Source organism: Melanerpes formicivorus, unplaced genomic scaffold, assembly GCF_026170545.1.
Source record: "Melanerpes formicivorus ecotype bairdi unplaced genomic scaffold, bMelFor1.0.p_v2 SCAF_16, whole genome shotgun sequence".
NCBI classification, from domain to species: Eukaryota; Metazoa; Chordata; class Aves; order Piciformes; family Picidae; genus Melanerpes; species Melanerpes formicivorus.
Window position 1 is genome coordinate 1325717 of NW_027142368.1, and position 25799 is coordinate 1351515.

A 25799-nucleotide genomic window follows, 5' to 3' on the forward strand; every position below is an offset into this window, starting at 1 on the left:
CAGTATTTCTTCTCAAGGGAAAAATGTGAAACAAGGTGAGAGATACCATACTCGATACCTTTCATTTTCTAGTCATAATGGTCTACATGCCTCTTAAATGACAGCTAAACAGCTTCCAGTGCCTGATTTAACTCTTCAGGCATTGCTTGGGTTCTCCCAAATGATATTGCAAGCTTTTAAATGAACAAATTACAGAAAAAACATAAAACAGATCACAGAATCATTCAGGGTTGGAAGGGACCTCAAGGATCATCTAGTTCCAGCCCCCCTGCCATGGGCAGGGACACTTTCCACTAGATCCTGATCATACTAAATATTACCTGTTCTGAAGTAGAGTGCTTCAATCTCCATTGCAGCCTCTACACTTGGTATTTGCTTCTCTCCAACATGCACACTACAAGACAGCAGGAGAATCACTCATGGTAATGACACACAGTCTCGAATCTCAGGTATTGAGGTGATCTGATTTCCAATCCTTGAGTTTTATCTCTGTGCTTGGAAGTCAAGGAAGGGATCAGTGGCAGCGTGTTTGAGTAAGATCTAGTAAAGGACCTACTTTAGTCTTCTACTATAGCTTTACTTTAGATAGACTATATCATATCATGCTATAAAATATCTCCTGGAACTGTTTGAAATGTAGTTAATGTTCACATAATGAAGAGAACACCTATAATGTGTTAATGAACAACTTTTGAGTAGAAAATGATCATCAGTTGCCTCACTGTTCCATGCAGGCTTTTAGATAAAGGACAAGGATTGGAACTGCACGGAGCAAAAATCAGGAGCAATCTGAACAGTCCTTCAGCTGAATGCCAAACCTAACGTCCCAGCACCAATTCTGCAGCTAAAACTCGGCCTCAGAAGTGGGTAGAATAGAATAGAATAGAATAGAGTAGAGGAGAATAGAATAGAATCAATAAGGTTGAAAAAGACGTCAGAGATCATCAAGTCCAACCTGTCACCCAACACCTCCTGACTACTAAACCATGGAGCCAACAGTGCAAGCCTGCCCTGCCTCTCTGCCCTGTATCTGACTGGCTAGACAGTCTGACCCTCACTATCATACACAATACAGAGTTAACCAGGTTGAAAAATACCTCTGAGATCATCCAGTCCAACCTATCACCCAACACCATCTGATCAACTAAACCATGGCACCAAGTGCCTCATCTAGGCTCTTCCTAAACACCTGCAGGGATGGTGACTCCACCACCTCCCTGGGCAAAGGAGCAGACAAAGCAAAGCCCAGCAGACAGATCCTTATTAGCTTGTACATTAGTGCTGGCACAGAGGAAGTGCCATGGTTTCTATGAATTGCAAATGTTTTGGCCCTTCCCTTAAAGTGAAGCTGCTCCAGTATAGATCTAGATGGCCTGGACACATTCTGCATGTCTGTGTCAGTGCATCGTTCTGTCTCACAGAAATATAAGTGGAGACCCTGACTTCAATCATTACTACCCCCACAACTTAACCAAAGTTGCTGTGGCATATTATTGGCATTCTACAGAGAGGATATATGGGAATAAGAGATGAGACCCCACCTGGAATATTGCGTCCAGTTCTGGGCTCCCCAGTTCAAGAGTACAGGGATCTGCTGGAGACAGTCCAAGAGAGGGAAACAAGGATGCTGAAGGGACTAGAGCACTGCCTTGTGAGGAAAGGCTGAGAGCCCTGGGGCTGTTTAGTCTGGAGAGGAGGTCCCTTCCAGCCGCTAACATCCTGTGCCCTGTGACAGCCTCACTTTCTCCTATAAGGACTCAGAGTGAGAAATCACGAGTGAGGTGGATGAATAACATAGCACCAGAACAAGAGGACACAGTCTCAAGCTGTGTCAGGGGAGGTTTAGGATGGCTGTTAGGAAGAAGTTCTTCCCAGAAAGAGAGATTGGCCATTGGAATGTGCTGCCCAGGGAGGTGGTGGAGTCACCATCACTGGAGCTGTTTAGGAAGAGCCTGGATGAGGCACTTGGTGCCATGGTCAGGTATAGGTGATGAGTTGGACTTCATGATCTTGGAGGTCTCTTCCAACCTGGTCGATTCTGTGTGATTCTGTGATACATGAGAGATTGGAGACTTCCAGCCAGAAGTGTAGATATAGGAAGCACTTCTGATGTTGCCTTAAAGCCCAAAGGGGTTAAATTTAACTGTAAGTCAGTTTGAGCCCAGCTTGTGATGGCCACACAAGGAACAATCATCAGGAGTGACCCAACTGGGATGTCTGCGAGGTCACTGCTTCCCCGAGCATGCAGGAAATGTTAAGCTGTGTGTATGAAAACCACAGCATAGCAACTGCTGATATGAATTGATTTTTCAGTGGTAAGCAATGTAATGATTCATAAAGCATATTTTTCTTCTCCCCAACAGAATCACTCACTAAAGCTTCTGTCTTACCCACCTGAGTTTATCACACTGCTTCAGAATTACGCACCACTTGCAGCTGGTAAAATTCTTCTTCTGGGATCTTCATCCTGGAACTTTGATGACTTTCAGAGGTGATAACATTTTTACCTTCAGTTTCCATGACATGAACTTCTGTACATATAGGTATCTTGTAACCCTCCTCTTCTCCTCATTAAATAATGCTAAAGTTAAATCTATAGACTCACACATCAATCAAGCTGTCAGAGCTGTAACTCATGACTAAAGTCCACCAATTCTTGTCCCCAGCGCTTCCAGTTGTATTTAGTTGTGTTGCTTTTATTAATTCTCAATCACAGAATCACAGAATTGTCAGGGTTGGAAGGGACCTCAAGGATCAGCCAGTTCCAAACCCCCTGCCACGGGCAGGGACACCTCACACCACAGCAGGTTGCTCACAGCCACATCCAGCCTGGCCTTAAAAACTTCCAGGGATGAGGCTTCCACCACCTCCCTGGGCAACCTGTGCCAGTGTCTCACCACCCTCCTGGGGAAGGACTTCTTCCTAACATCCAATCTGAATCTATCCATGCCTAGCTTGGATCCATTCCCCCCAGTCCTATCACTCCCTGACACCCTAAAAAAGTCCCTCCACAGCCTTCTTGTAGTCCTCTTCAGATACTGGAAAGCCACAAGAATGTCTCCTTGGAGCCTTCTCCTCTCCAGACTGAATAGACCAAACTCTCTCAGTCTCCATAGCAGAGCAGCTCCAGCCCTCTGCTCATCCTCATGGCCCTTCTCTGGACACCTTCCAGCACATCCAGATCCTTCCTGTTATAGAGGCTCCAGAACTGGACACAGTGCTTCAGGTGGGGTCTCCCCAGAGCAGAGTAGAGGGGGGAGAATCAACAACCAGTTGTACTTTTAAAACATTCAGGAAGGACAGAATCTTTTCCTGCCCCTGTTAGGAAAAAAACAAACAAACAAATAAATAATTGCTTTTTAACTCCTCTTTTAATGTTGAAGTTACTTCCTCAAACATAATTGCACCAATGGAGAGAAGACAGATTATTTTTCAGAAGGAACAGAAAATCCAGGTTGAAGGAACCTCAAATGGCCTTTTAGTCTATTCACCTCCCCCAGGGAACTATTAACCACACTGGATCTCTTCTCAGGCAGGTGTCCCTCTAACCTGTTCTGAATAACCACCAGTGATGGCAATGCAACAGGCAACATACAGGAGACCTTCACTGTCCTTGCAAGGCATTCACCTCAGCTAAACATCGCTCCCAGCTTTAAACCTAACTGTGTCTTGCCCTCTTATTGAGGCCATCCTAGCACTACAGTTCATTGCAGGAACTGCCTGATCCCACGTGGAATTATGGGATATGTCCTCCTACTGAAAGCCTGTGGTTTTCTACACCCCAGGGTAAAGCACTAGCCAAAGCTAATTCGCCAAAGTAATAGAGCTGCAAATAAATATGTCCACATATTCACACAACTCATTGCTCACCCTCAAGAGAAGGAACACTCCAATGGACACCCTTGCAGATCAGTCTTTTTATGTCTCTAGCAGCAGCACTCACCAAGAAAATATTTTTCATTTACATTTCTTTTATTTCTTTAAATGTATTTTATTTCTTTAAATTTGTTTATTTATTTGTTTATTTTGTAGGGAGAATCCATCTGCTTTGTTGTGGTGAAAACATGTCTACTCAGAAGAGAGGAGTTCAGGACGGGTGGCCTCCTGAGCTGGGCGACGGGGTCAGGGAGCAGTGTATTGCCCCGGAAATCTGTGAGGAATTAGTTCGGGACCTACTGAGCCACTTGGACACTCACAAGTCCGTGGGACTGGATGGGATCCACCCTAGGGTGCTGAGAGAGCTGGCAGATGAGCTGCCAAGCCACTCTCCATCATTTTCCTCCAGTCCTGGCTCACTGGAGCGGTCCCAGATGACTGAAACTGGCCAAGGTGGTCCCCATGCACAAGAAGGGTCGGATGGAGGAACCTGAAAACTCCAGGACTGGCAGCCTGGCCTCAGTGCCAGGGAAAGTGATGGAGCAGATTATCCTGGTGGCAATAACTGCACCTGAAGGATGGCCAAGGGCTCAGGTCCAGCCAACATGGATATAGGAAGGGCAGGTCCTGCCTCTCCAACCTGATCTGCTTCTATGATCAGGTGACTGTCTGGTGGATGTGGGGAGGCCTGTGGATGTGGTCTGCCTGGACTGCAGCAAGGCCTTGGACACCATCCCCCACAGCAAACTGCTGGCTAAGCTGTCAGCCCATGGCTTACACAGCAGCACTCTGAGCTGGGTTAGGAACTGGCTGGAGGCTGAGCCCAGAGAGTGGTGGGGAATGGTGCCACATCCAGCTGGCAGCCAGGCACCAGTGGTGTCCCCCAGGGATCAGTGCTGGGCCCCATCCTCTTTAATATCTTCATTGATGAACTGGATGAGGGGACTGAGTCAGTCATCAGCAAATTTGCAGATGACACCAAGTTGGGAGCAGATGTTGATCAGTTAGAGGGTAAAAAGGGCTCTCCAGAGGGACCTCGACCGACTGGACAGATGGGCAGAGTCCAACAGGATGGCATTCAACAAGTCCAAGTGCCAGGGGCTGCATTTCGGCCACAACAACCCCAGGCAGAGCTACAGGCTGGGGTCAGAGTGGCTGAGAGATGCCAAACAGAAAGGGACCTGGGGGTGCTGATTGACAGCTGCGTGAACATGAGCCAGCAGTGTGCCCAGGTGGCCAAGAAGGCCAATGGCATCCTGGCCTGCATTAGGAATAGTGTGGCCAGCAGGAGCAGGGAAGTCATTGTGCCCCTGTACTCTGCATTGGTTAGGCCACACCTTGAGTCCTGTGTCCAGTTCTGGGCTCCTCAGTTTAAGAAGGACATTGAGACACTTGAAGGTGTCCAGAGAAGGGCAATGAGGCTGGGGAGAGGCCTTGAGCACAGCCCTGTGAGGAGAGGCTGAGGGAACAGGGATGTTAAGCCTGGAGAAGAGGAGGCTCAGGGGAGACCTTATTGCTGTCTACAACTACCTGAAGGGAGGGCTGTAGCCAGGAGGAGGTTGGTCTCTTCTCTCAAGCAACCAGAACCAGAACAAGAGGACACAGTCTCAAGCTGTGCCAGGGGAGGTTTAGGCTGGATGTGAGGAGAAAGTTCTTCACAGAGAGTTGTTAGCCATTGGAATGTGCTGCCCAGGGAGGTTGTGGAGTCACCATCTCTGGAGGTGTTCAAGAGGGGATTGGATGTGGCACTTCATGCCATGGTCTAGTCATGAGGTCTGTGGTGACAGGTTGGACTTGATGATCTTTGAGGTCTCTTCCAACCTTGGTGATACTGTGATACTGTGAGAAAGAGCTGCATTAGCATTGATCTGACCATGTGGGAAGAAGAGGCTCTCAACGAAAAGTCCGTGGTACTGACTGTCCAGCACTGAAGACCTTCACTGCATGGTCCTATCTGAGAATTATAGAATCATAGAATCATAGAGTCATAGAATCAATAAGGTTGGAAGAGACCTCAAAGATCACCAAGTCCAACCTGTCACCTAGCACCTCATGACTACTAAACCATGGCACCAAGTCCCACGTCCAATCCCCTCTTGAACACTTCCAAGCATGGTGTTCCAATGGCTAACAACTCTGTGAAGAACTTTCTCCTCACCTCAAGCCTAAACCTCCCTTGGCACAGATTGAGACTGTGTCCTCTTGTTCTGGTGCTGGTTGCCTGGGAGAAGAGACCAACCCCCACCTGGCTACAACCTCCCTTCAGGTAGTTTTAGAGGACAATGAGATCTCCCCTGAGCCTCCTCTTCTCCAGGCTAAACAATCCCAGTTTCCTCAGCCTCTCCTCGTAGGGCTTGTGCCCGAGGCCTCTCACTTGCCTTGTTGCCCTCCTCTTGTGCCTGGCCAGTGGATAAATGCTGACCTTGGATGCAGTTTGAGTTCTCCATTGTCACAGGCAAATGGAGCTACAGAGTCAGCTGCAAATTCATTAAATATCTGTCAGATGGAACTTCCTTGTTTGGTTTTTGGGGGTTTTGTGAGAAGCTAAAGTCCCATCATTTACCATAAGCAGGAAACACTTCTAAAAGCAAAGTCATTCATTCCAAGCTGCTGCTCAAAAGTCACTCAGAAGTCCCTTAAATTGAACTTATCCCATAGTATGCAACAAATTGGGAAGTCTAAGCCTCAGTAAAAATGTTTCCTCCTTGCTCCCTGACGTTTCATCAAGGAGCTGTAGATAGAAGACTCCTCCTAGAGAGCAAATACCCGAGGGAAAGTCAGAGCATCTTCTGTTTACCTGTGCACCTGTAAGGAAAGGAAAACTAAAATTTCTCAAGCCCCACCTTTTCAGAACCTTGTGAAACAATCTGGGAACTGAGCCAAAAACCTCCTCTCTGACTATATAAGACTCAGGAGCAGACAGGTGTTCCCTCAGAGGCAGGTCGTTCGGTAGCTTTTGCCGGACTTCCAGAAGATGGGCACAGGTGGTGGGACACAAATACCACTATGGATATCAATACTAGCACTTGCCTTCATACAGATCAAAGGTAGGAAGATTTTGCTTGCTTGGCATTTTTACTGTTTTAAAGAATTTAGAACTTGCTTGGGAGTCTGAAACTTTTTTTTTGTCCTCTTTTTCCTCTTGGCTTTGTGAAGTTCATGAACCTGTTACCTTTAGGCAGGACTTTCTTTTCTCTTACAAATACTTTCCTGCCTAAGAAGAGGAAAATAACTGCCTTGAAAACTTATGTTGTACTCCATGCCTTCAGCCTATTTTCTCCAGTCAAAGTCTGGAACAGCTCCACTGAATTCAGTGGGACTCAGTGAGTGGAACTCACTTGGAACTCACATTTCTACCAAAATGCCTTGAGATTTGAATTTAGCTTTTGCTGTCCACTTCAAGGTGGTGTAGCACTTCTACATGCACAACCCTCAAGGTGCAGAAGGGGCTCTGGGAAGGGATCAACCAGCGGAGTCTGCACGCATTGTTAGCGCCGGTGAAACGTATTGGCAAAAGGAGGGATTTTACCTGACAACTGCTGGACAATCTGCTCCTGCACATGAGGTTGCAAAAAAGCTAAGAGCTGAGGGTTGAGTTTTGACGGGGTGAACAGAACTGGAGCTGCCTCAAGTACTCAAAGGCAGCACCTTCAGAGTCATAGATGAGCACAAATGTTTTACTTGTGCTTCACTTAATTTCCCTTGAAGTTCAAGGCGACAGCAGTGTTAGTTTGAAATGCACTTTGTCCTCAGATCCAGATCCTATTGTCTTATTTTACTTTTTTCCTGCTTCCAGGTAATTCCACACTAACTTAGGTTGGTTAAACAGTGCTAGTGTCAAAGGACAGCTGTAGCATTACCACAGTGTGCCATGGAAATGGGAATCTGCCATACATGTGCCATGAGGCAGTGCATGCAGAGAGAAACAAGAAGCTCCCTGAGGCTAGGCAGTGGAGAAGAGGAGCCCAGAAGCAGTGAATGGCTCATTGCTTAAAAATGGGCACAGTGTGTCTTCCCACCACAAGCTGGTGCAAAATAAAAGGGATTTAGGGAGCTCCTTGCAGCTCTGATTTCATCTTTAACACCTCCAGAGCTGCCTCCTCAGGCTGCCGTTGTTGGGGGTGGGGTTCAGCAGAGGATGAACTTGCCTTTTGGCTTTTCTCTAGCCAGCACAGCCTCCCCTGCAATCTGCTCTCTCACTAAGTAATGCATTACAAAACCCTCTGGCCCCTCTAAGATGTTGTCTGTATTCCTGTTCTGATGTTGCAGGGAAAAGGAATGAAAAATGGTTTCTTTGCTGGAAACAAAATCGTTTTGCTTTGGGGCAAAATGTATCTACTGGAGAGAGCTCCTTCTTTCTGCCTGCTTACTACAAAAAGTGCTTGAAAATGTAAAGTAGAGAGCAACTTTGGCTTTCAGTACAAGAGGGCAAAGATCAGTCCTCTAACTCTGAAATTAATTCTTCCTGTACAAAAGGGACCTATTTTTAGAGCCCTCTGGCTAGACAAAAGGTTTTAGTGATGCTTTAAGCACACAGAGACCATAAAAACTAAGAAAATGAAGTCCTTCATCTGGGAAGTTTAGAAAGGGTATCCAGGGGTCCTGTGACGACAGCAGAATAAAGATCTGCTCAAACTATCACAGGCATGCTTTGGGTGACTTCCCTGCAGTAATTCATTAGCTGAAGGAGCAGTACATGGCCATGGTGGGTGCAGGTAGCACAGGTCCTGATGTAAATTTGACCTCCTCTCTAGACAAATGTAGCCCTGCTGGTCTTTGATACACTGAGTGTTGCGTGCTTAACCAGACAGGACTGAGAAATTATGAGAGAGCTCAAGAGAATGAGACATTAACATTTTCCTCCTCCTCTCTCCTTGCTGCAGTTGAAGCCCAGAATGATGCAGCACCCACAAAATCGAAGTCTCTTCCTCCGTCGGTCCTGCAGGGACAAAACTGTAAGTGGTGTTGTGCTGACCTGGCTCTAATATTCTGTCCCAAATCAAACTGATGGACAATGAAATTAAACTGATAGACACTAAAACTGAACTGATAGACACTGAAATTAAACTGATAGACACTAAAACTGAACTGATGGACACTGAAATTAAACTGATGGACACTAAAACTGAACTGATGGACACTAAAACTGAACTGATAGACACTGAAATTAAACTGATAGACACTAAAACTGAACTGATGGACACTAAAACTAAACTGATAGACACTAAAATTAAACTGATAGACACTAAAACTAAACTGATAGATACTAAAACTAAATTGATAGATAATAAAATTAAGTTGATGGAATAAAATTGAAATTGATAGGGAGTAAAATTGAGCTGATAGTTCATAAATTTCAGTTGATAGTTCATAAATTTCAGTTGAGAGGTAATACATTTAAGTTGATAGGTAATAAAATTAAGTGGATTGATAAGAAAATTAAGTGGATAGATAATAAAATGATGATGTATAATAAAATTACTAGAATCTTCTTAGCCCTGGCTAAAACATACCTGAGTTTCCCACACCTTCCTCCTCCTGCCAAAAGAAAAAGGGAGGGAGAAATCCTCTGCACCGTCTATCCAACTCCCAGCAAATCTCTGACTGGTCTAAACTGGAGAACTTCCTCTGAGATCTTGCCTAGTGGGTCTGGCCTACTGATATGATGGAGTTATTTAATCTTTACCTTCATGAAAGGTACATAGCTTCTATCTGAAGTGTGTTTTCAGAAGAGGTGTGTGCATACACACACATATCACCAAGGTGCTTGATAGCAGGCAATAAAAGATGCATTTTTTTTACCCATTGTCAAGGTGACTGCATCACTCAGGAGAGTAAAAAAACTCTGTGCCTACCGTAAATGTAACTGCCTTAAACATTAGAGTAATTAACCACTCCAAGATCATAACTGTACAGAGCAAACACCTTAACTGCACAGGGTAAATGAGGGTGGATCAACACAAGGCTGAGTGGTGTATTAGTGATGACAGGCTGAAACAATTAATCATTAAGCCTGTCCTGCAATCTGCAATTTGTGAGGTCACTAGCAGGCAATTACAACAGTGATAAACCAAATCTGGAAGTGTACCACAAATTAGTAACAGTGAGTGCCTTTATGGATTGGAACAGATTGGCAAGGAAGGTAGTATGTGTGCTTTCACTTCAGAGCTTTACATCATGACTAAATGAGGCTGGCTTTCCAAAGCACTTAGAGAATGGTTTGTGATGGAAGGGGCCTCCAAAAGGCATCTAGTCCAACCCTCTCTGCAGTCACCAGGGACATCCTCCATTAGATCAGGTTGCCCAGAGCCCTGTCAAGCCTGACTTTGAATATCTCCAGGGATGGGGCCTCAACTACCTCAACTACCTCCCTGGGCAACCTGTTCCAATACTCCACTACCCTCATGGTAAAGAACTTTCTCCTAATGCCCAACTTAAATCTTCTCTAATTTCAACCCATTGCCCCTCATCCTGTCACTGCAGGCCTTGAGAAGCAGTCCCTCTGCAGCCTTCATGTAGCCCCTTTCAGGTACTGCACTAATATCTGCCTGGAACCTTCTCTTTTCAAGGCTGAACACCTCCAATTCCCTCAGCCTGTCCTCATAGCAGCCCTCTGATCATTTTTGTGGCCCTCCTGTGTCCATCAGGTCCATGTCTTTACTGTGTTGAGGGCTCCAGAATTAGATGCAGTACTCCAGGTAAAGTATTACCAGAGCAGAGCAAAGTGGCATGATCACCTCTCTCAATCTGCTGGCCATACTGCTTTTGATGCAGCCCAGGATGTGATTTGCCTCCTGGGCTGCAAGCTCACACTGTCTGCTCACGTCCAGCCTCTCATCCAGCAGAACTTCCAAGTCCTTTTCTGCAGGGCTGCTTTCTATCATCTAACCCTCCAGCCTGTATTGATAACATATTGACATATTTGGCTTGCTGATATTTTTTGGTCTAAACACAGAAGCCAGTGGCTGATTTTTGCATAATCTATAGTTTGGAAGTCATCAAGTTCTGCAGTGTTGACACTTTCAAGGGAGAAACTGCATCAGTTCTTCAGCCGCTCATGATAAGAAAGTCACACTGCAGGTTCTCTAAGCATTCTATACCTTTCATTGTTGGATCCAAAGAGAAAACACTGGATTTGCACATCAAAAACCCAGGGCTGGAGCTTACCAGTAGAAACCACTGCATGAAAAGGACATCATGAAAGTTTCACAGAGTTGAAATTGGGGTTTAGAAAAATCTCCTGCTTGCTTGTGAAATACACAGAGAGAACACAAAGCACTGAGTACAAACCACCAACAAACACATGTGGAAACTTCCCACTCGAGTGCAACCAGCAGTAGGAGCCACTACAGAGACCAGGCAACCTCTGTCCCTCTGTTTTTTTAGGACTCCTCATAAGATTAAACTTGATTTCTTTTCTTTCTTTTTTACCTCCTCCTAGATTTTCCACCATCCAAAGGAGTGCAAATCATTCCACCGTTTCAAAACACACTGAAAGTCAAGGGTAAGTTCAACCAAGGGCCTGGCACAGAAATCTGTGGTCTTGTTGGTCACACAGAGAGCAGCCAAGGGGTTAATAAATTGCTTTAACCTCATAGAATAAAGAAGAAACAAGAAAAATAGTCAGCTCATCAGGTAACAAGGGTAACCTAAGTGTGACTTCTGCCTGTATTTTGTTAATATGAGGCTGCTGAAAGAAAATAGTTATATTTATATATATATATATAAAATACATGTATAAAATAATGTTGGGATAAATCATGCAAAATATTCAATGCTTCCAGGAAAGAAAGGGAAATACAAATGTGTGCAAAGAACTGCTGAGGCAACTTATCTGGGGCCTAGGGGAGAATTCTGACTGGTTATGCTCAAGCTGCACATGTGTAAATCTAGAAAGGATACAGAGAAAGGATTACCAAGGAGAGAGGAGAGCCTGTTTGTAAGGAAATAAAGACTGGAAAGAGAGAAGTGATTTCTATACTGGACGTGCTTGGTGCCATGATTTAGTGGTCATGAGGTGTTGGGTGACAGGTTGGACTTGGTGATCAGCTTAAGAAGGACATCGAGACACTTGAAGGTGTCCAGAGAAGGGCAACAAGGCTGGGGAGAGGCCTTGAACACAGCCCTGTGAGGAGAGGCTGAGGGAGCTGGGGTTGCTTAGCCTGGAGAAGAGGAGGCTCAGGGGAGACCTTATTGCTGTCTACAACTAGCTGAAGGGTGGTTGTAGCCAGGAGGGGTTTGGTCTCTTCTCTCAAGCAACCAGCACCAGAACAAGAGGACACAGCCTCAAGCTGTGCCAGGGGGAGTTTAGGCTGGAGGTGAGGAGAAAGTTCTTCACAGAGTGTTGTTGCCCATTGGAATGTGCTGCCCAGGGTGGTGGTGGAGTCCCCATCCCTGGAGGTGTTCAAGAGGGGATTGGATGTGGCACTTGGTGCCATGGTCTAGTCATGAGGTCTGTGGTGACAGGTTGGACTTGACAATCTTTGAGGTCTCTTCCAACCTTAGTGATACTGTGATACTGTGTGATACTGTGATCTTTGAGGTCTTTTCCAACATTATTAATTCTGATTCTATTGCAAGGATATTCAGGTCCATGCTGCTTCTGCTGAAACTGAGCAAGTGATGTAGGGAGAGGCAGGGAGGTGGAACCCCTTCAAGGTGAAGTATAAACACTGGCACAAGACCAACCTGGAATTCATGAGATGGGAAAACATTTTGGAAGATGCTGGTGAGAAGTTTTCCAGCCATTCAAAGGGTCCAGCCCTGAGTGGCCTTCCCCAGCAGGAGTGCCAGCTAGTTTTAAAGTGGTTTTATGGTGCAACTTTAAAATTTCATACATTTAGGAAAGGATTTCTAGAATCTGGCTGTCAGCAGAAGCAGAGCATTGGACACAGAATCATAGAATCACCAAATCACAGAATCATAGAATCAATAAGGTTGGAAAAGAACTCAAAGATCATCAAGTCCAACCTATCACCCAACATCTCATGACTACTAAACCATGGCACCAAGTGCCACATCCAATCCCCTCTTGAACACCTCCAGGGATGGTGACTTCATCAACTCCCTGGCAGCACACTCCAATGGCCAATAACTCTTTCTGTGAAGAATTTTCTCCTCACCTCCAGCCTAAACTTGCCCTGGTACAGCTTGGGACTGTGTCCTCTTGTTCTGGTGCTGGTTGCCTGGGAGAAGAGATCAACCCACATAGTGACCCACGAGGTCTCTTCCAATCTTGGGGTCTGCATCCCTACGCAAAACGGATTAAACACAAAAGATCAGTGAACTAACTAAATAACAGAGGGATAAACAAATACCTTGAGAAGCAGCAAAACAGCAGATGGTTTGTTTTGTTTTGGACAGAGGCTAGTGAAAGAAATAAAAAGGGGGAAATTACCTAAAGGGAAAATACTTAAAGCAAACGACAGAAAATTCTTATTGCTTGTTGTGAACCCACAGCTGGAAACCCCTCTCACAATGGCCGTGTCTGCAGCACCTGGGGTAACTTCCACTACAAGACCTTTGATGGGGACATCTTCTACTTCCCTGGGGTCTGCAATTACATCTTTACCTCCAACTGCAAATCTCCCTACGAGGACTTCAACATCCAGATCAGGCGTACGATGGAGGCAAATGCCACGGTGATCACTGACGTCATCATGAAGGTGGAAGGAGCAGTGATTGAACTGACTCGTGGCGCTGTCCATCTTGATGGCAAACTGTGAGTTCATAATTTGAAACTCTCTGTGCTGCTCTTGCTCCCACTGGGCTCCTTGAGTGAGCATCCCTTTCCCTCACCAGATCTCACATTGCTCCAAAGCAGGTGGAGGGCTCAGTTCCTTCCTGTAGCAACAAAACCAAGAGGGACCCGACAGTGAGCTCAGAGGCTATCCCTGTGTCCATTTTGTTCAGATGAGCTATACCCCAGATGCTGCCCCACTGTTAATCAACTGAGTCTATAAACTGGGTCCAGTTCAAGTGCCAGATTTTTACACCCTTTCAGTTTCTACTTCATATTAGTTTTACCAGAGGAAATTTACAACAACTTTTGTCCCTGGACTGAGCAGGACGAGGTTGAGCAGTGACTGCAGTTTGTACCCAAACTCATTTCAAATGAGCTAGTCTGGAAATTTCTGTCCATACAGGAATGGTGGCACCGATTTTGGCATAGGGTGTGAAACCTTTCCAAAAGGCTGGGTAAATATTTGGGCAGGTATTCCACAGAGAGCTGTGTAATACAGCAGCTCTGTACACCCAGCTAGTCTAAAGGTTATCTTTGGGTACACCTTTGTGAACGGCACTCATGCCACAGAAAGCCTAAAGAGCCAATCCCTTTGTTATCAAGGGCTTTAAAGTGTAAATAGCAATATCCTGAAGCACACTGCCTGCAGCACAGACCCTCCCAGCACTTTTTTTTAACAGTGCAACCAAAGTCTTCTGCCAATATTTTAAGTGGGAAGGCAGCATTATCAGATATAGCCCAAAGGAACAGTTGGGAAAACAAGGCTGGGCCATTTGCACAGGGAGAAACAATTGCAAGGGAAATGTTACCAACTTGTGTTGGCTGTACATAGTTACTGCTCCATTTCCTCACCTCTGTGTGTTGAAGCTCCACAAAGAGAATGAGAAAGGATATGGCTGTGGATATTCAGTGGATGTTCTGTCCCAATCCCTGCTGAATTATAGTGGTCTTCCCCCAGGGTTCATATGCCTTACAGCCACATGGGAGTCTTCATAGAGAAAAGCAACAACTACATCAAAGTTTCTGCCAAGATAGGCCTGACCTTCCTTTGGAATGAAGAGGATGCTCTTCTGGTAAGGAAACCCCCAAAACATGGCTGAAACAGAAAACAGTTTATATCTTTGCAGGCTCAATCAGCCAGGCAGGCATTAGTTACTTCTGGATTTGTGTCTATTTTTAATGTACTGTTCTGTCTTCCAATCTTCTCCCAGTTTCCCTTATTTTTTCCCTACCAAGCTCAGCTCAGGATCACTAGACCCCAAACTACAATGATCAATAGATCCCTCAATTATAACATTCCCACCTCACGGTGAAGTATTCCTCAGATCCCAGACCTGGCACTGCACTGATGTTCACAGGCCCAGGGCTAGAATTAAACCAAGGTTTTGCTGGTGGTCATGGACCTTCCCAATAGTGCCTACCACAAGCCCAGGGCTAGAACTAGACCAAGGTTTTGATGGTGGTCCCAAGAGTGCCCACCTGCCACACCACACAGCCTCCACAGGTCAGATTCTGAGCACATGATCAACATTGATGTAGGCTGTGTTCCTAACACTGACATTGCTATGAACCTCATCCCTCCTTCCTCCTTTCTTTTAGGTGGAACTAGATAAGAAGTATGCCAACCAAACCTGTGGACTTTGTGGGGACTTCAATGGAATTCCACTTTACAGTGAATTTGTTTCAGGGAGTAAGTAATAAAAAGCAGTACCATAGGCTGGGGGTTGTGTTAACTGCTTGTACAACTGCTTTGTGTCATTCTCTGATGCCAGTTTAAGTGTAGAGTCACAGCTTTGCCATGTGCTAGGCTGATTCCATCACTGTTAGAGCTTTTAAGACCAATGTAGCTTTCTGTTTGTTTTCAGTAGTAAAGACCCAGTTCCTTGAATACTTTCTCCTTCTCCTTTTGCCTTTCATATGCAAATGACAGTATTTGGTAATCACTGCTCGTGTCATAGTGCCAAAAAAAGACAATATCTCCATGCAAAACCCAGTAAACCAGTAACTATTACTGTAACCTCTGGACTGTTATTTACAGAGACAAAACTGAGTGACATACAGTATGGGAATAAGCACAAGATGGATGGACCCACGGAGCAGTGTGCTGATCCTATTCCTTCTACTGTCCCAATGAACTGTTCATCTGAATTTGTAAGAGCCTCTCTCAACATTTTTTTTCTCAGTGTAAAACAGACTCTCCCTCTCTTTGGAGAAAATCTGTGAGAACTGTACAAAACAAACCAAACCCAAAAATCTAGCAAGGCTCTGAGTCAACCACAGGCCTAGAAAGAGATTGTTTTTCTATATGTAATATTTCATCATTTGGGAAAATGAATGCTAGAAAGGGGCATTCCCCCTCTGAAAGAAGCCTGGGTATTTCCATGAAAGAGAAATTCACTGAGAAGGTGTTAAGACAAAGACCCTGCATCACTGTTGGGAAGTCACCTGGGCTGGAAGTAACAGAAGAGATGAGAAGACATGGGAGCTAATCAGAGGAATTCCTTATGTACTTGCCCTATTGCTATATATATTTCCCTGTTGGACAGGTTTCTGAACCTGATGGACACTGGGTTTGCTCCACTGCATGCCTAAAATTAGCTTCATTGTTTCTAAACACTCAGTTTACCTTCTCTCTTCCCCCTCCTAGGCAACTATCTGTCAGACAGTGTTGACCAGCAAAGCATTTACAAGCTGCAACGCTCTCGTGAACGTTCAGGACTACATAGAAACCTGCATACAAGACCTCTGCCACTGTGACAGCTCCATGGCTGATTTCTGCATGTGCAACACCTTTGCTGAGTACTCTCGGCAGTGTGCCCATGCTGGTGGACAGCCTCAGAACTGGAGAACCTCACAGCTGTGTCGTAAGTACCTTGGCAAGGCTCTTAATCCCCATATCTAGTAAATCTCAAGTCTGTGGATATTTTCCTGAAGAGAACAGCTGTTTCAAGGTGCATGTGTTTGTCATTAAATCAGATTTAAGCAGAGCACACTCCAGATACTGGGAACATGAAAGTTTAGAGGGCTTAGCGTTACTGAAGGTTTCAATGTGTATGAGAAAGCCTAAAATGTTGCAGCCTCCACTTGGCTCAGGATTCCCCCATCCTATCTTGACAGAAAACATCCTAAACTGCCAAACCTGCTTTCTCAACATTCCAAAGGAAAAAGTCAGCATTGTGTCACTCTTTCTACTTTCAGCCAAATCATGTCCTTTCAACATGCAATACCGGGAGTGTGGCTCACCCTGCTCGGACACGTGCAGCAACCCGGAACGCTCGGAACTCTGTGAAGATCACTGCACAGATGGCTGCGTCTGCCCTCCAGGTAAGCTTGCTTCCTGCCCTCTCCTCATAGCCCAAACCACTGGAACACTTCCCTGTGTGCATTTAACCACTTGCCCACTCTATATTGTCATCACACATCATTGCCATGACTATCATCAAAGCAATCACCATTATTCCTTCCTTGGTACACTCACATCATTTCCATTCAGATTGCTACAAAATGCCCTTGTAAACAACAGCTCTGCCTGAGGCATGCTCATAATGGTGAGCTTAGCAATGCTGGGGTCAGGGTTGAGCTTCACAGAATTGTTGGGGTTGGAAGGCACCTCAAGAATCATCCAGTTCCAACCCCCTGCCATGGGCAGGGACACCTCACACTACAGCAGGTTGCTCACAGCCACATCCAGCCTGACCTTAAAAACTTCCAGGGCTGAGGCTTCCACCACCTCCCTGGGCAACCTGTGCCAGTGTCTCACCACCCTCCTGGGGAAGAACTTCTTCCTAACATCCAATCTGAATCTATCCACGACTAGCTTGGATCCATTCCCCCCAGTCCTATCACTCCCTGAAACCCTAAAAAGTCCCTCCCCAGCTTTCTTGTAGGACCCCTTCAGATACTGGAAGGCCACAAGAAGGTCTCCTTGGAGTCTTCTCTTCTCCAGACTGAATAACCCCAACTCTCTCAGCCTGTCCTCACAGGAGAGGTGCTCCACCCCTCTGCTCATCCTTGTTGTCCTTCTCTGGACACCTTCCAGCACCTCCAGATCTTTCCTGTGATAGAGGCTCCAGAACTGGACACAGTGCTCTAGGTGGGGTCTCAGCAGAGTGGAGCAGAGGGGGAGAATCACCTCCCTCAACCTGCTGGCCACACTTCTTTTGATGCAGCCCAGGCTCTGGTTGACTTTCTGGGGTGAAATCATGCTGATCTTCAGCATCCCCAAGTCCTTTTCTTCAGGGCTACTCTCAAGCCAGTCACTATCCAGCCTGTATCAGTGCTTGGGATTGCCTTGATCCAGATGCAGGACCTTGCCCTTGGTCTTAAGGACCTCTTCCAACCTACCTGATTCTGTGATTCTTTAATGACTGAACTGAAAATAAGACATTTCACTCCTAACAATAAAGGGAAGTGTTTTATTCTCAGCAGAGCACGTCATTTTTAATCACTTCCCCCCCATTTATAACCCCTGTGCCTGATTCTCCAAATCACCAAACCCTCCCTGACTAGTGCTGCATGTCTGAACAGTAAGGAGCGGAGAGCACTGGGCAGTGTGCAAAATCTGAGGCTTCACAGAATGATTCATGAGAGCTGAATATCAGTGCAAACAATGGATGCAATCCTGTTCTCTTTGTGTACATTTACTTCTGGAGCTGAGAACTGTTGCTGTTGTGAGTGACTGCGTGGAAGGCTTTTCACCCCTTTACAGCTCTTCTGCCCATCCTCCGTGATGCCTCACAAAATTCATCATTTGTCTAAAGGCATTGACTCCTCTTAGATAATTTACTATACAAGCATGCCCCTGGGCAGTCTTACAAATGGTTCATCTATTCCACCTCATTATCTAGCAATCTTAATCCCAATTCCATTCTAATGAAGTCCATAACAGAAGGAGATTTCCCTAGAGGTCTCTTTTGATCACCCTTTGGATAGGCTGCAGTAGATTACAGCCCTTCAATGCCTACATAGCTGGCATCCAATTGTTCCAAAGTAGTTTCTATTTATCTTCTGTGTAGTACAGAGGAAATGGAAGATACTTTCAGGCACCTGGCAGCTATGTGTGGAAAAGCAGGTTCTGCAGTGCACAGAGAGACTAACAGGCCGTGTCTTTCCTTAGGAACTGTCTTTGATGACATCAATGGTGCTGGCTGCATTCCCCGTAAGTCATGCCACTGTACCTATGAAGGGGAAACTTATGCTCCTGGAGCCTCCTTCTCATCCAAATGCAGATCATGGTAACACTCCTTTGCTCATACTTCTTTATTCTTTTTCTTTGCTTTTAAAGTGCCTTACCTGAATTTTGAAGACAGACTCTAATTTCACCTTAAAAAGAAATAAGGAACCCTTTATGGACTGAAGTTCCTTGATTAGACATCTTTAAAGGATACTTTTATCTGTTTTCTCCCCACACTTGGAAGCATAAATTGGGGGCTAGTTATAGGTACTCCAGTTTGAAGATCAATCAAGTTCAAACCCCAGAGGTGTCTAAAGATGTGAACTGCTGTGTTGCATCCTTTGCAGCACTGTGATGCTCATTAAAACACTATTGCAGATGTGACTCTTAGGGATGTGTTGCAGCAGACAGAGTGGGTGGTAGCATTTGAGAGGCCTCTTTGAGAGGTATGCTATATAGTTTTTCAGTATTGTTATAATTACTGGAGGATTGTTACCTAAGTGTGTGCAAGTGCACCTTTCTATGAATCCCAGAGCATCCTGCATGCTGTTTTCCAAGACATACTTCACATGTTTCAAGCTTGAGCCATGATGGTGGAGGTGAGGAGTGATCATTCCCAGGCAGCAGAATGGCAGCCAGGCTAACCAGGACTGAATTCTGACCCCAGACTGGAATAAAGAGCAATATATATATATATATATATATATATATATATATATATATATACACAATTGTTGCTATTATATTCTGTGTTTTCAAGGCAATGTTTGTTTCCTTGACAATATGACCAATGTTTCAAGAGGGAAACTCAGGCATCACCTGCCCTTATTGTCTCTTCTGCCATTTACACTTGCTTTAGCCAAGGTTACTGAATGCCTTCTCTGTTTCAGTACCTGTGCTGGAGGTGAATGGTCTTGCATCACCCGGTCATGCCCTGGAACTTGCAGCGTTGAAGGAGGTTCCCACATCTCCACTTTTGATGAGAAGCATTATTCCTTCTTTGGAGACTGCAGCTACGTGCTAACCAAGGTAAAAATGAGTAACAATCCTTACTAAAGGAAAAAGGCTTTTATTATCTTGAATGCCTGCAGGAACAGGGCCTCAACCACATCCCTGAGCAACCTCTTCCAGTATTTCACCACTCTCATGGGGCAGAACTTCCTCCTGATGTCCGACCTAAAACTCCCCTGCTGCAGTTTTAAACCATTGCCCCTCATCCTATCACCACAGGCCCTCCCTAGCCTTCCTTGTAGGTCCCTTTCAGATATTGAAATGCAGCTCTAAAGTCTCCCCAAAGCCTTCTCTACCAATTCTCTCAGCCTGTCTTCACAGAAGAGGTTCTCCAGCTCTCTGATTATCTTGGTGGTCTCCTCTGGATCTGCTCCAGCAGGTCGATGTCTCTCTTGTGTTGGAGATATATATACAATGTTGCTTAATTAAAGCTACAGACAATCACATCAAGAATAGAATAGAGTAGAATAGAATAGAATAGAATAGAATAGGATTGGATTGGATTGGATTGGATTGGATTGGATTGGATTGGATTGACCAGGTTGGAAAAGACCTTTGAGATCATCAACTCCAACCCATCATCCAACACTATCTAATCAACTAAACCATGGCTTTCTGAAACTTAGAGGGTCAACATGGATCCTGAAATGGATTTCAGGGGCCTTTCAGTTAGGGTCACAGTGAACAAATATATTGAATCACTTTAGTGTTCTTTTATCATGGTTCAAGAACTGCACTGAGCTCTTAGGTTCCATGAAACAATCTCCCAATGCTTCCCATTGAGTATTTAATTAAATACTGCCTGTCTGGTGTTTTGTAACTGCTTCCTTTATGAGCAGTGTGTTTATTACATCCATTGGTACTGCCCTTTCTGTCACAGTCAATAGAGTTCAATGGATTATTTATTAATAGTGTTTGTCATGGAATTACTATTATACAGAATTCACAGGAGAGGAGTTATTTCATTAGGAGAATTAACCTCCCAAATGATCTTTCCCAGTAAATATAGAAGATTGGAGAGTTGAAAAGCAAAAAGCTAAATCATGTCTGTACTTTATAGCCTGAATTAGAAAACTGATGATTTTCAGAACTGGAGTTTCTACGTGAGCAGGGACTGAATTCTGAGTCATATTCTGAGCTGTAGCTCTCTTCAGATAGAGCTGCAGCTAAACCAATGACTAGAGAGTGGCCAGATTTCAGAACCTTGGCTGTATTGGTTGTTTATTTGTCTTGAGTGAGTGGTGGAAATACTATCCACAAAGAATTTATATTAAATAAACTCTGTTTTAAAAAACAAAAAAGCTCAAACCAAATATTCCCAAGAGAGGGAACCATAAAAACAGGAATGAGCTGGAATGAGGTAATTCAGAAACAGATCAGACTAAATCAATGACACTTTCAGATAAGATTCACCAGCATTGGGCCCAATCCTCAATGGCAGCATAGATCAAACTTATATCTTAAACTACCTTTTGGGCACCAACACATAAAATTAGATTCTCAGAGGCTCTGGAGGTATTGAAAACCCCTACCACTTGGGCAGAAAAGGTTTAAAAGCCCATAATTCTCAGGTTGCATTCCAAGATGGCAGTAAACCTGCATCTCAGCTGTCTTCCATTTAATCTTCATTACACAAAGAAAATGAGGACATGTTTAGAATCACAGACTTCTGCGTGCTTCATTGTAAAGCACTCGGTAACAGTCCACATCCATGTAAGACCTCATGAGCAGGAAGAACAGGATGAATCAGTCCTTTAAAAGAATCACTTTGCTAATAACACCTTTTGAGTGTGAATATTTTTGACACAACAATATTCTAATATTAAAAATAAATAAATATACAAACTTGTCCAGGGAAGGGCAACGAGGCTGGGGAGAGGCCTTGAGCACAGCCCTGTGAGGAGAGGCTGAGGGAGCTGGGGTTGCTTAGCCTCGAGAAGAGGAGGCTCAGGGGAGACCTTCTTGCTGTCTACAACTAGCTGAAGGGTGGTTGTAGCCAGGAGGGGGTTGGTCTCTTCTCCCAGGCAACCAGAACCAGAACAAGAGGACACAGTCACAAGTTGGGCCAGGGAAAGTTTAGGCTGGATGTGAGGAGAAAGTTCTTCACAGAGTTGTTAGCTTTGGGAAAGTGCTGCCCAGGGAGGTGGTGGAGTCACCATCCCTGAAGGTATTCAAGAGGGGATTGGATGTGGCAATTGGTGCCATGGTTTAGTAGTCATGAGGTCTCGGGTGACAGGTTGGACTTGATGATCTTTTCCAACCTTATTGGTTCTATGATTCTATGATAAATCATTCTAACAAGAAATTTTGCTTCTTTCTTCTAGCTCTGTGACAGCAATGAATTCAGTGTCCTGGGAGATATCCACAAGTGTGGCCTGTCTGACACTGAGACGTGCCTCAAGAGCATAGCTGTCAGCCTGAATGGAGGGCAAACTGTAAGTCCTTAAATGTAAACACCTCACACAGCTTAACAGCCAAGTAGTTTGCAAGTGGCACACAACAACAGAGAGGAAATCTGGATTTTATTTTCTTTTTAATCTCATTTGAATATTATTCAAGAAAAAAACATAAGAATAAAGTAGGTACATTGGAAGTCAAGATCCTAGTAGCTTTCTCTCTTTCAGTTATCTTGGGGCTTGTTTGTTTCAATAGTCAACAGACCACAGTAATAAAGATTAATGACAGTACAGCAAACAGAACATTATCACAGTCTTCTCCCCGCTCTTTTTTTTATGACTATTATTAATTCTGGGCAATACTAGACAGAAAACATATGGAAAGTGTTTTACCTTGCTTTGAGGTACTTGGTAATCATAGTCTTTTGCTTCTGGACAGAACATCGTGATCCAAGCTTCCGGCAGTGTATTTGTGAATATGATCTACACACAGCTGCCATTCTCTGCTGGTAAGTTCCTCTGGAAACCTCCTGCAATGTTTTTTTCTTTTCTTTTAAAATGTTATTGTATTGCTTAATCTGAAGCCAAATTCTACTTCAGGTTATATTGTAACTCCTACAAAACAGTCTCTTGTTTGTAAAGTAATAGCGTTTGTTTACCCAACTCCTACAATTATAGAATAGAATAGAATAGAATAGAATAGAATAGAATAGAATAGAATAGAATAGAATAGAATAGAATAGAATAGAATAGAATAGAATAGAATAGAATAGAATAGAATAGACCAGACCAGGTTGGAAGAGACCTTCAAGATCATCAAGTACAACCTGTCACCCAACACCATCTAATCAACTAAACCATGGCACCAAGCACCCTATCAAGTCTCCTCCTAAACACCTCCAGGGATGGTGACTCCACCACCTCCCTGGGCAGCACATTCCAAATAGCAATCACTCTCTCTATTAAGAATTTCTTCCTAACATCCAGCCTAAACTTCCCCTGGCACAGCTTGAGACTGTGTCCTCTTGTTCTGGTGCTGGTTGCCTGGGAGAAGACACCAACCCCCACCTGGCTACAGCCTCACTTCAGGTAGCTGTAGAAAGCAATAATGTCTCTCCTGAGTCTCCCCTACTCCAGGCTAAACAACCCCAGCTCCCTCAGCCTCTCCTCATAGGGCTGTGCTCCAAACAATAAAAATTGAGGGGTTTTACACATTTTTTGTTCAGGGTAAAGCCAGCCTGTTTGGTGCTGGATTTGAAACCCTGTATGGATCATTTTCTTCCCACTTCTTCAGAAATTAGGATCACCTCAAACACAGCTGTAGAGTCCCTCTGTATAATAAAGAGTTGATCCACCTGCTCATCTCACCTGAAATGATACCTTTTATATTCTTATGTCCTCAGCAAATGTCACCATCTTCAGACCATCATCTTTCTTCATCATTCTGCAAACAAACTTTGGTCTTCAGATACAAGTTCAGCTCGTGCCTCTCATGCAAGTTTATATAGACCTAGACCCATCACATAAAGGGCAGACCTGTGGTAAGTGATCTTACCCTGACCACCGCCTTCACCGGTGCACTTCATTCTGCAGGAGACCTTCACAGCTCCTCTGATTCTTTCCAGGTCTCTGTGGAAACTTCAATGATGTGCAGACAGATGATTTCAAAACCACCAGTGGTGTAATAGAGGGCACTTCAGCTGCCTTTGGCAACACCTGGAAAATCAGGGCTGATTGTCCTAATGCCAAAAATACCTTTGAGGACCCCTGTACTGTCAGCATACAAAATGGTAAGCTCAGCATGGAGTGACCTCTTCTATTCTCTTCTAAGATGGAAAGAAGGAATAAGCTGATCAACCACCAAGCCTTTAACCAAAATAGTTCCATGATTCCATTCAACTAATGGTGGACCACTTGCACACACGCCCTGTTTTCCTCAGTTTAATTAGTACCTAATATCTAGAATAACATTTCAGAGCTTCAAATATATTCCTTTGGATAAAGAAAGCAAGTGGGGTTTGCCAGCTTACCTCAAGGAGACTGAAACTAAGCAGCATATGAGGGATCCATTCTGGAAAAGACTGGTAGTCATGCAGGAAAAAAAGGCTGTGCCTTGGCCCCACTGAAGGCTGGACTCTGTGTGGTCATTTCACTGTGGATCTGAGAACAAAACTTAAAGGTCAGAGCTTTGTAGCTCTCAAGCTCAATTTCACTCAAAGAAATCTGTAAATATTGAGTATTCACAAGCCACTCTTCTGTTTTCTGAGATGAAACTAGAGTATTTTTAATTCCCAGTGTGAACCTTAGTGAGTTCAGCTAATGATGTCTTAGTTTATTCCACAATGATTACCACGAGGATTGGGTTTCTAAGGAGTTTGTATTGCAATGTAAAGAAAGTGAGAGACTGATTGTGTTACAGCAAATGCTGAGTTGTGCTGTAAAGGTAAGCTTCCGAGGTTTCCCTGCAGGAAGGATAGTTACACCCAGACAAAAGTATCATAGAATGATGTAGGTTGGAAGGGACCTTAAAGATGAGAATGAAGTGCAGTAGGAATTCTTACCATGTTTTCAATTCACAGACCAGTATGCTCAGCACTGGTGTGGACTGCTCTCTGATCCCACGGGGCCTTTTGCTGCATGTCACTCAACAGTGAATCCAGAAGTTTATCAGAAGGTAAACTTGGCTCTTAACTCTTTCCCCTTTAAAAGAAGACGACTGGAATTTCTGCTAGTGACACTGGAGAGAAGGAGTTGCTAGCTGGGAGGAGATGCATTCATGATAGTCCTTTTCAAGCCAAGGGTTCTTCTTTATCTGCACATCACTATAATTACACTTTTGTACAGGCATCTTTCTTGTCATCCCCAGGAGGAAAAACTTGCAGGCATATTCCTGATGCCCATACATTTAGCTAAATGCCTGAGATAGGATCTTGGACTCCCCCAGCCTCCTTGTCAGATCAAAAGACCAAAGCTGTCCCTTCTAAGATACAAGGAAAGCTTTGTCAAAATCTTAATTAGCATTTTGCTTAGCTGCTCTGAACTGCTCTCAGAAGGCTTTTCTATATATCCAAGGACAAGGCAAGTCATGTGTGCATGAAGCAGCAGAGAGAATTAGATAAGATGTGAACAAAAATATTCCAAGAACTGAAGGTGATGAAGCTCTGGAACAGGCTGCCTGGGGACTCTAGAGGGTCTCCCTGTAATTGAAAATCTGTAAGATTATGCTCAACAATCATCCCCTGGAATGGCAAATGGGATTACAGTGACCTTTCCCACAGAGCATCACATTAAATGATTTCTGGTTATTCTTTTTCTCTCTGATGTAGAGAGCTGAGGCTCCTGAGCCTAAGTCTTAAAAGCTGGGTGGCAAAAATACCTTCTCCTTGTTCTAAGCATATATGGCAGAGCAGCTACAAATGGGAAGTAGCTGGGAAATCTACCAACACCTGGAAAGTGAAAAAGGGAAAGAGAAAGAAAAAACAGAGTAAAAATGTGATCCTCTTGCCAGGCAAATGACCTTTTTTGTAAGCGCAGAATGAAATCCTCAAATGAAACCCAGGCATTTATTTACTTCTGCATATGGATTACACTCTTAGCTCTG

General features: G+C 44.4%; 1 protein-coding gene across 1 annotated transcript in view; it reads left to right on the plus strand.

Moving 5' to 3' along the window:
• The first annotated feature begins 6842 nt into the window (after positions 1–6842).
• LOC137445787 (mucin-5AC-like) overlaps positions 6843–25799 on the plus strand; it is a 58754-nt gene continuing 39797 nt past the window's right edge. The window contains exons 1-16 of the mRNA XM_068147780.1: positions 6843–6923; positions 8760–8831; positions 11318–11380; positions 13336–13597; positions 14577–14691; positions 15218–15308; positions 15657–15769; positions 16266–16482; positions 16817–16942; positions 18735–18852; positions 19682–19820; positions 22127–22237; positions 22638–22707; positions 23602–23739; positions 23824–23988; positions 24778–24872. Coding sequence (XP_068003881.1) covers positions 6851–6923; positions 8760–8831; positions 11318–11380; positions 13336–13597; positions 14577–14691; positions 15218–15308; positions 15657–15769; positions 16266–16482; positions 16817–16942; positions 18735–18852; positions 19682–19820; positions 22127–22237; positions 22638–22707; positions 23602–23739; positions 23824–23988; positions 24778–24872 — 1968 coding nt within the window. The 5' untranslated portion in view covers positions 6843–6850. The remainder of the gene's footprint in view (positions 6924–8759; positions 8832–11317; positions 11381–13335; positions 13598–14576; positions 14692–15217; positions 15309–15656; positions 15770–16265; positions 16483–16816; positions 16943–18734; positions 18853–19681; positions 19821–22126; positions 22238–22637; positions 22708–23601; positions 23740–23823; positions 23989–24777; positions 24873–25799) is intronic.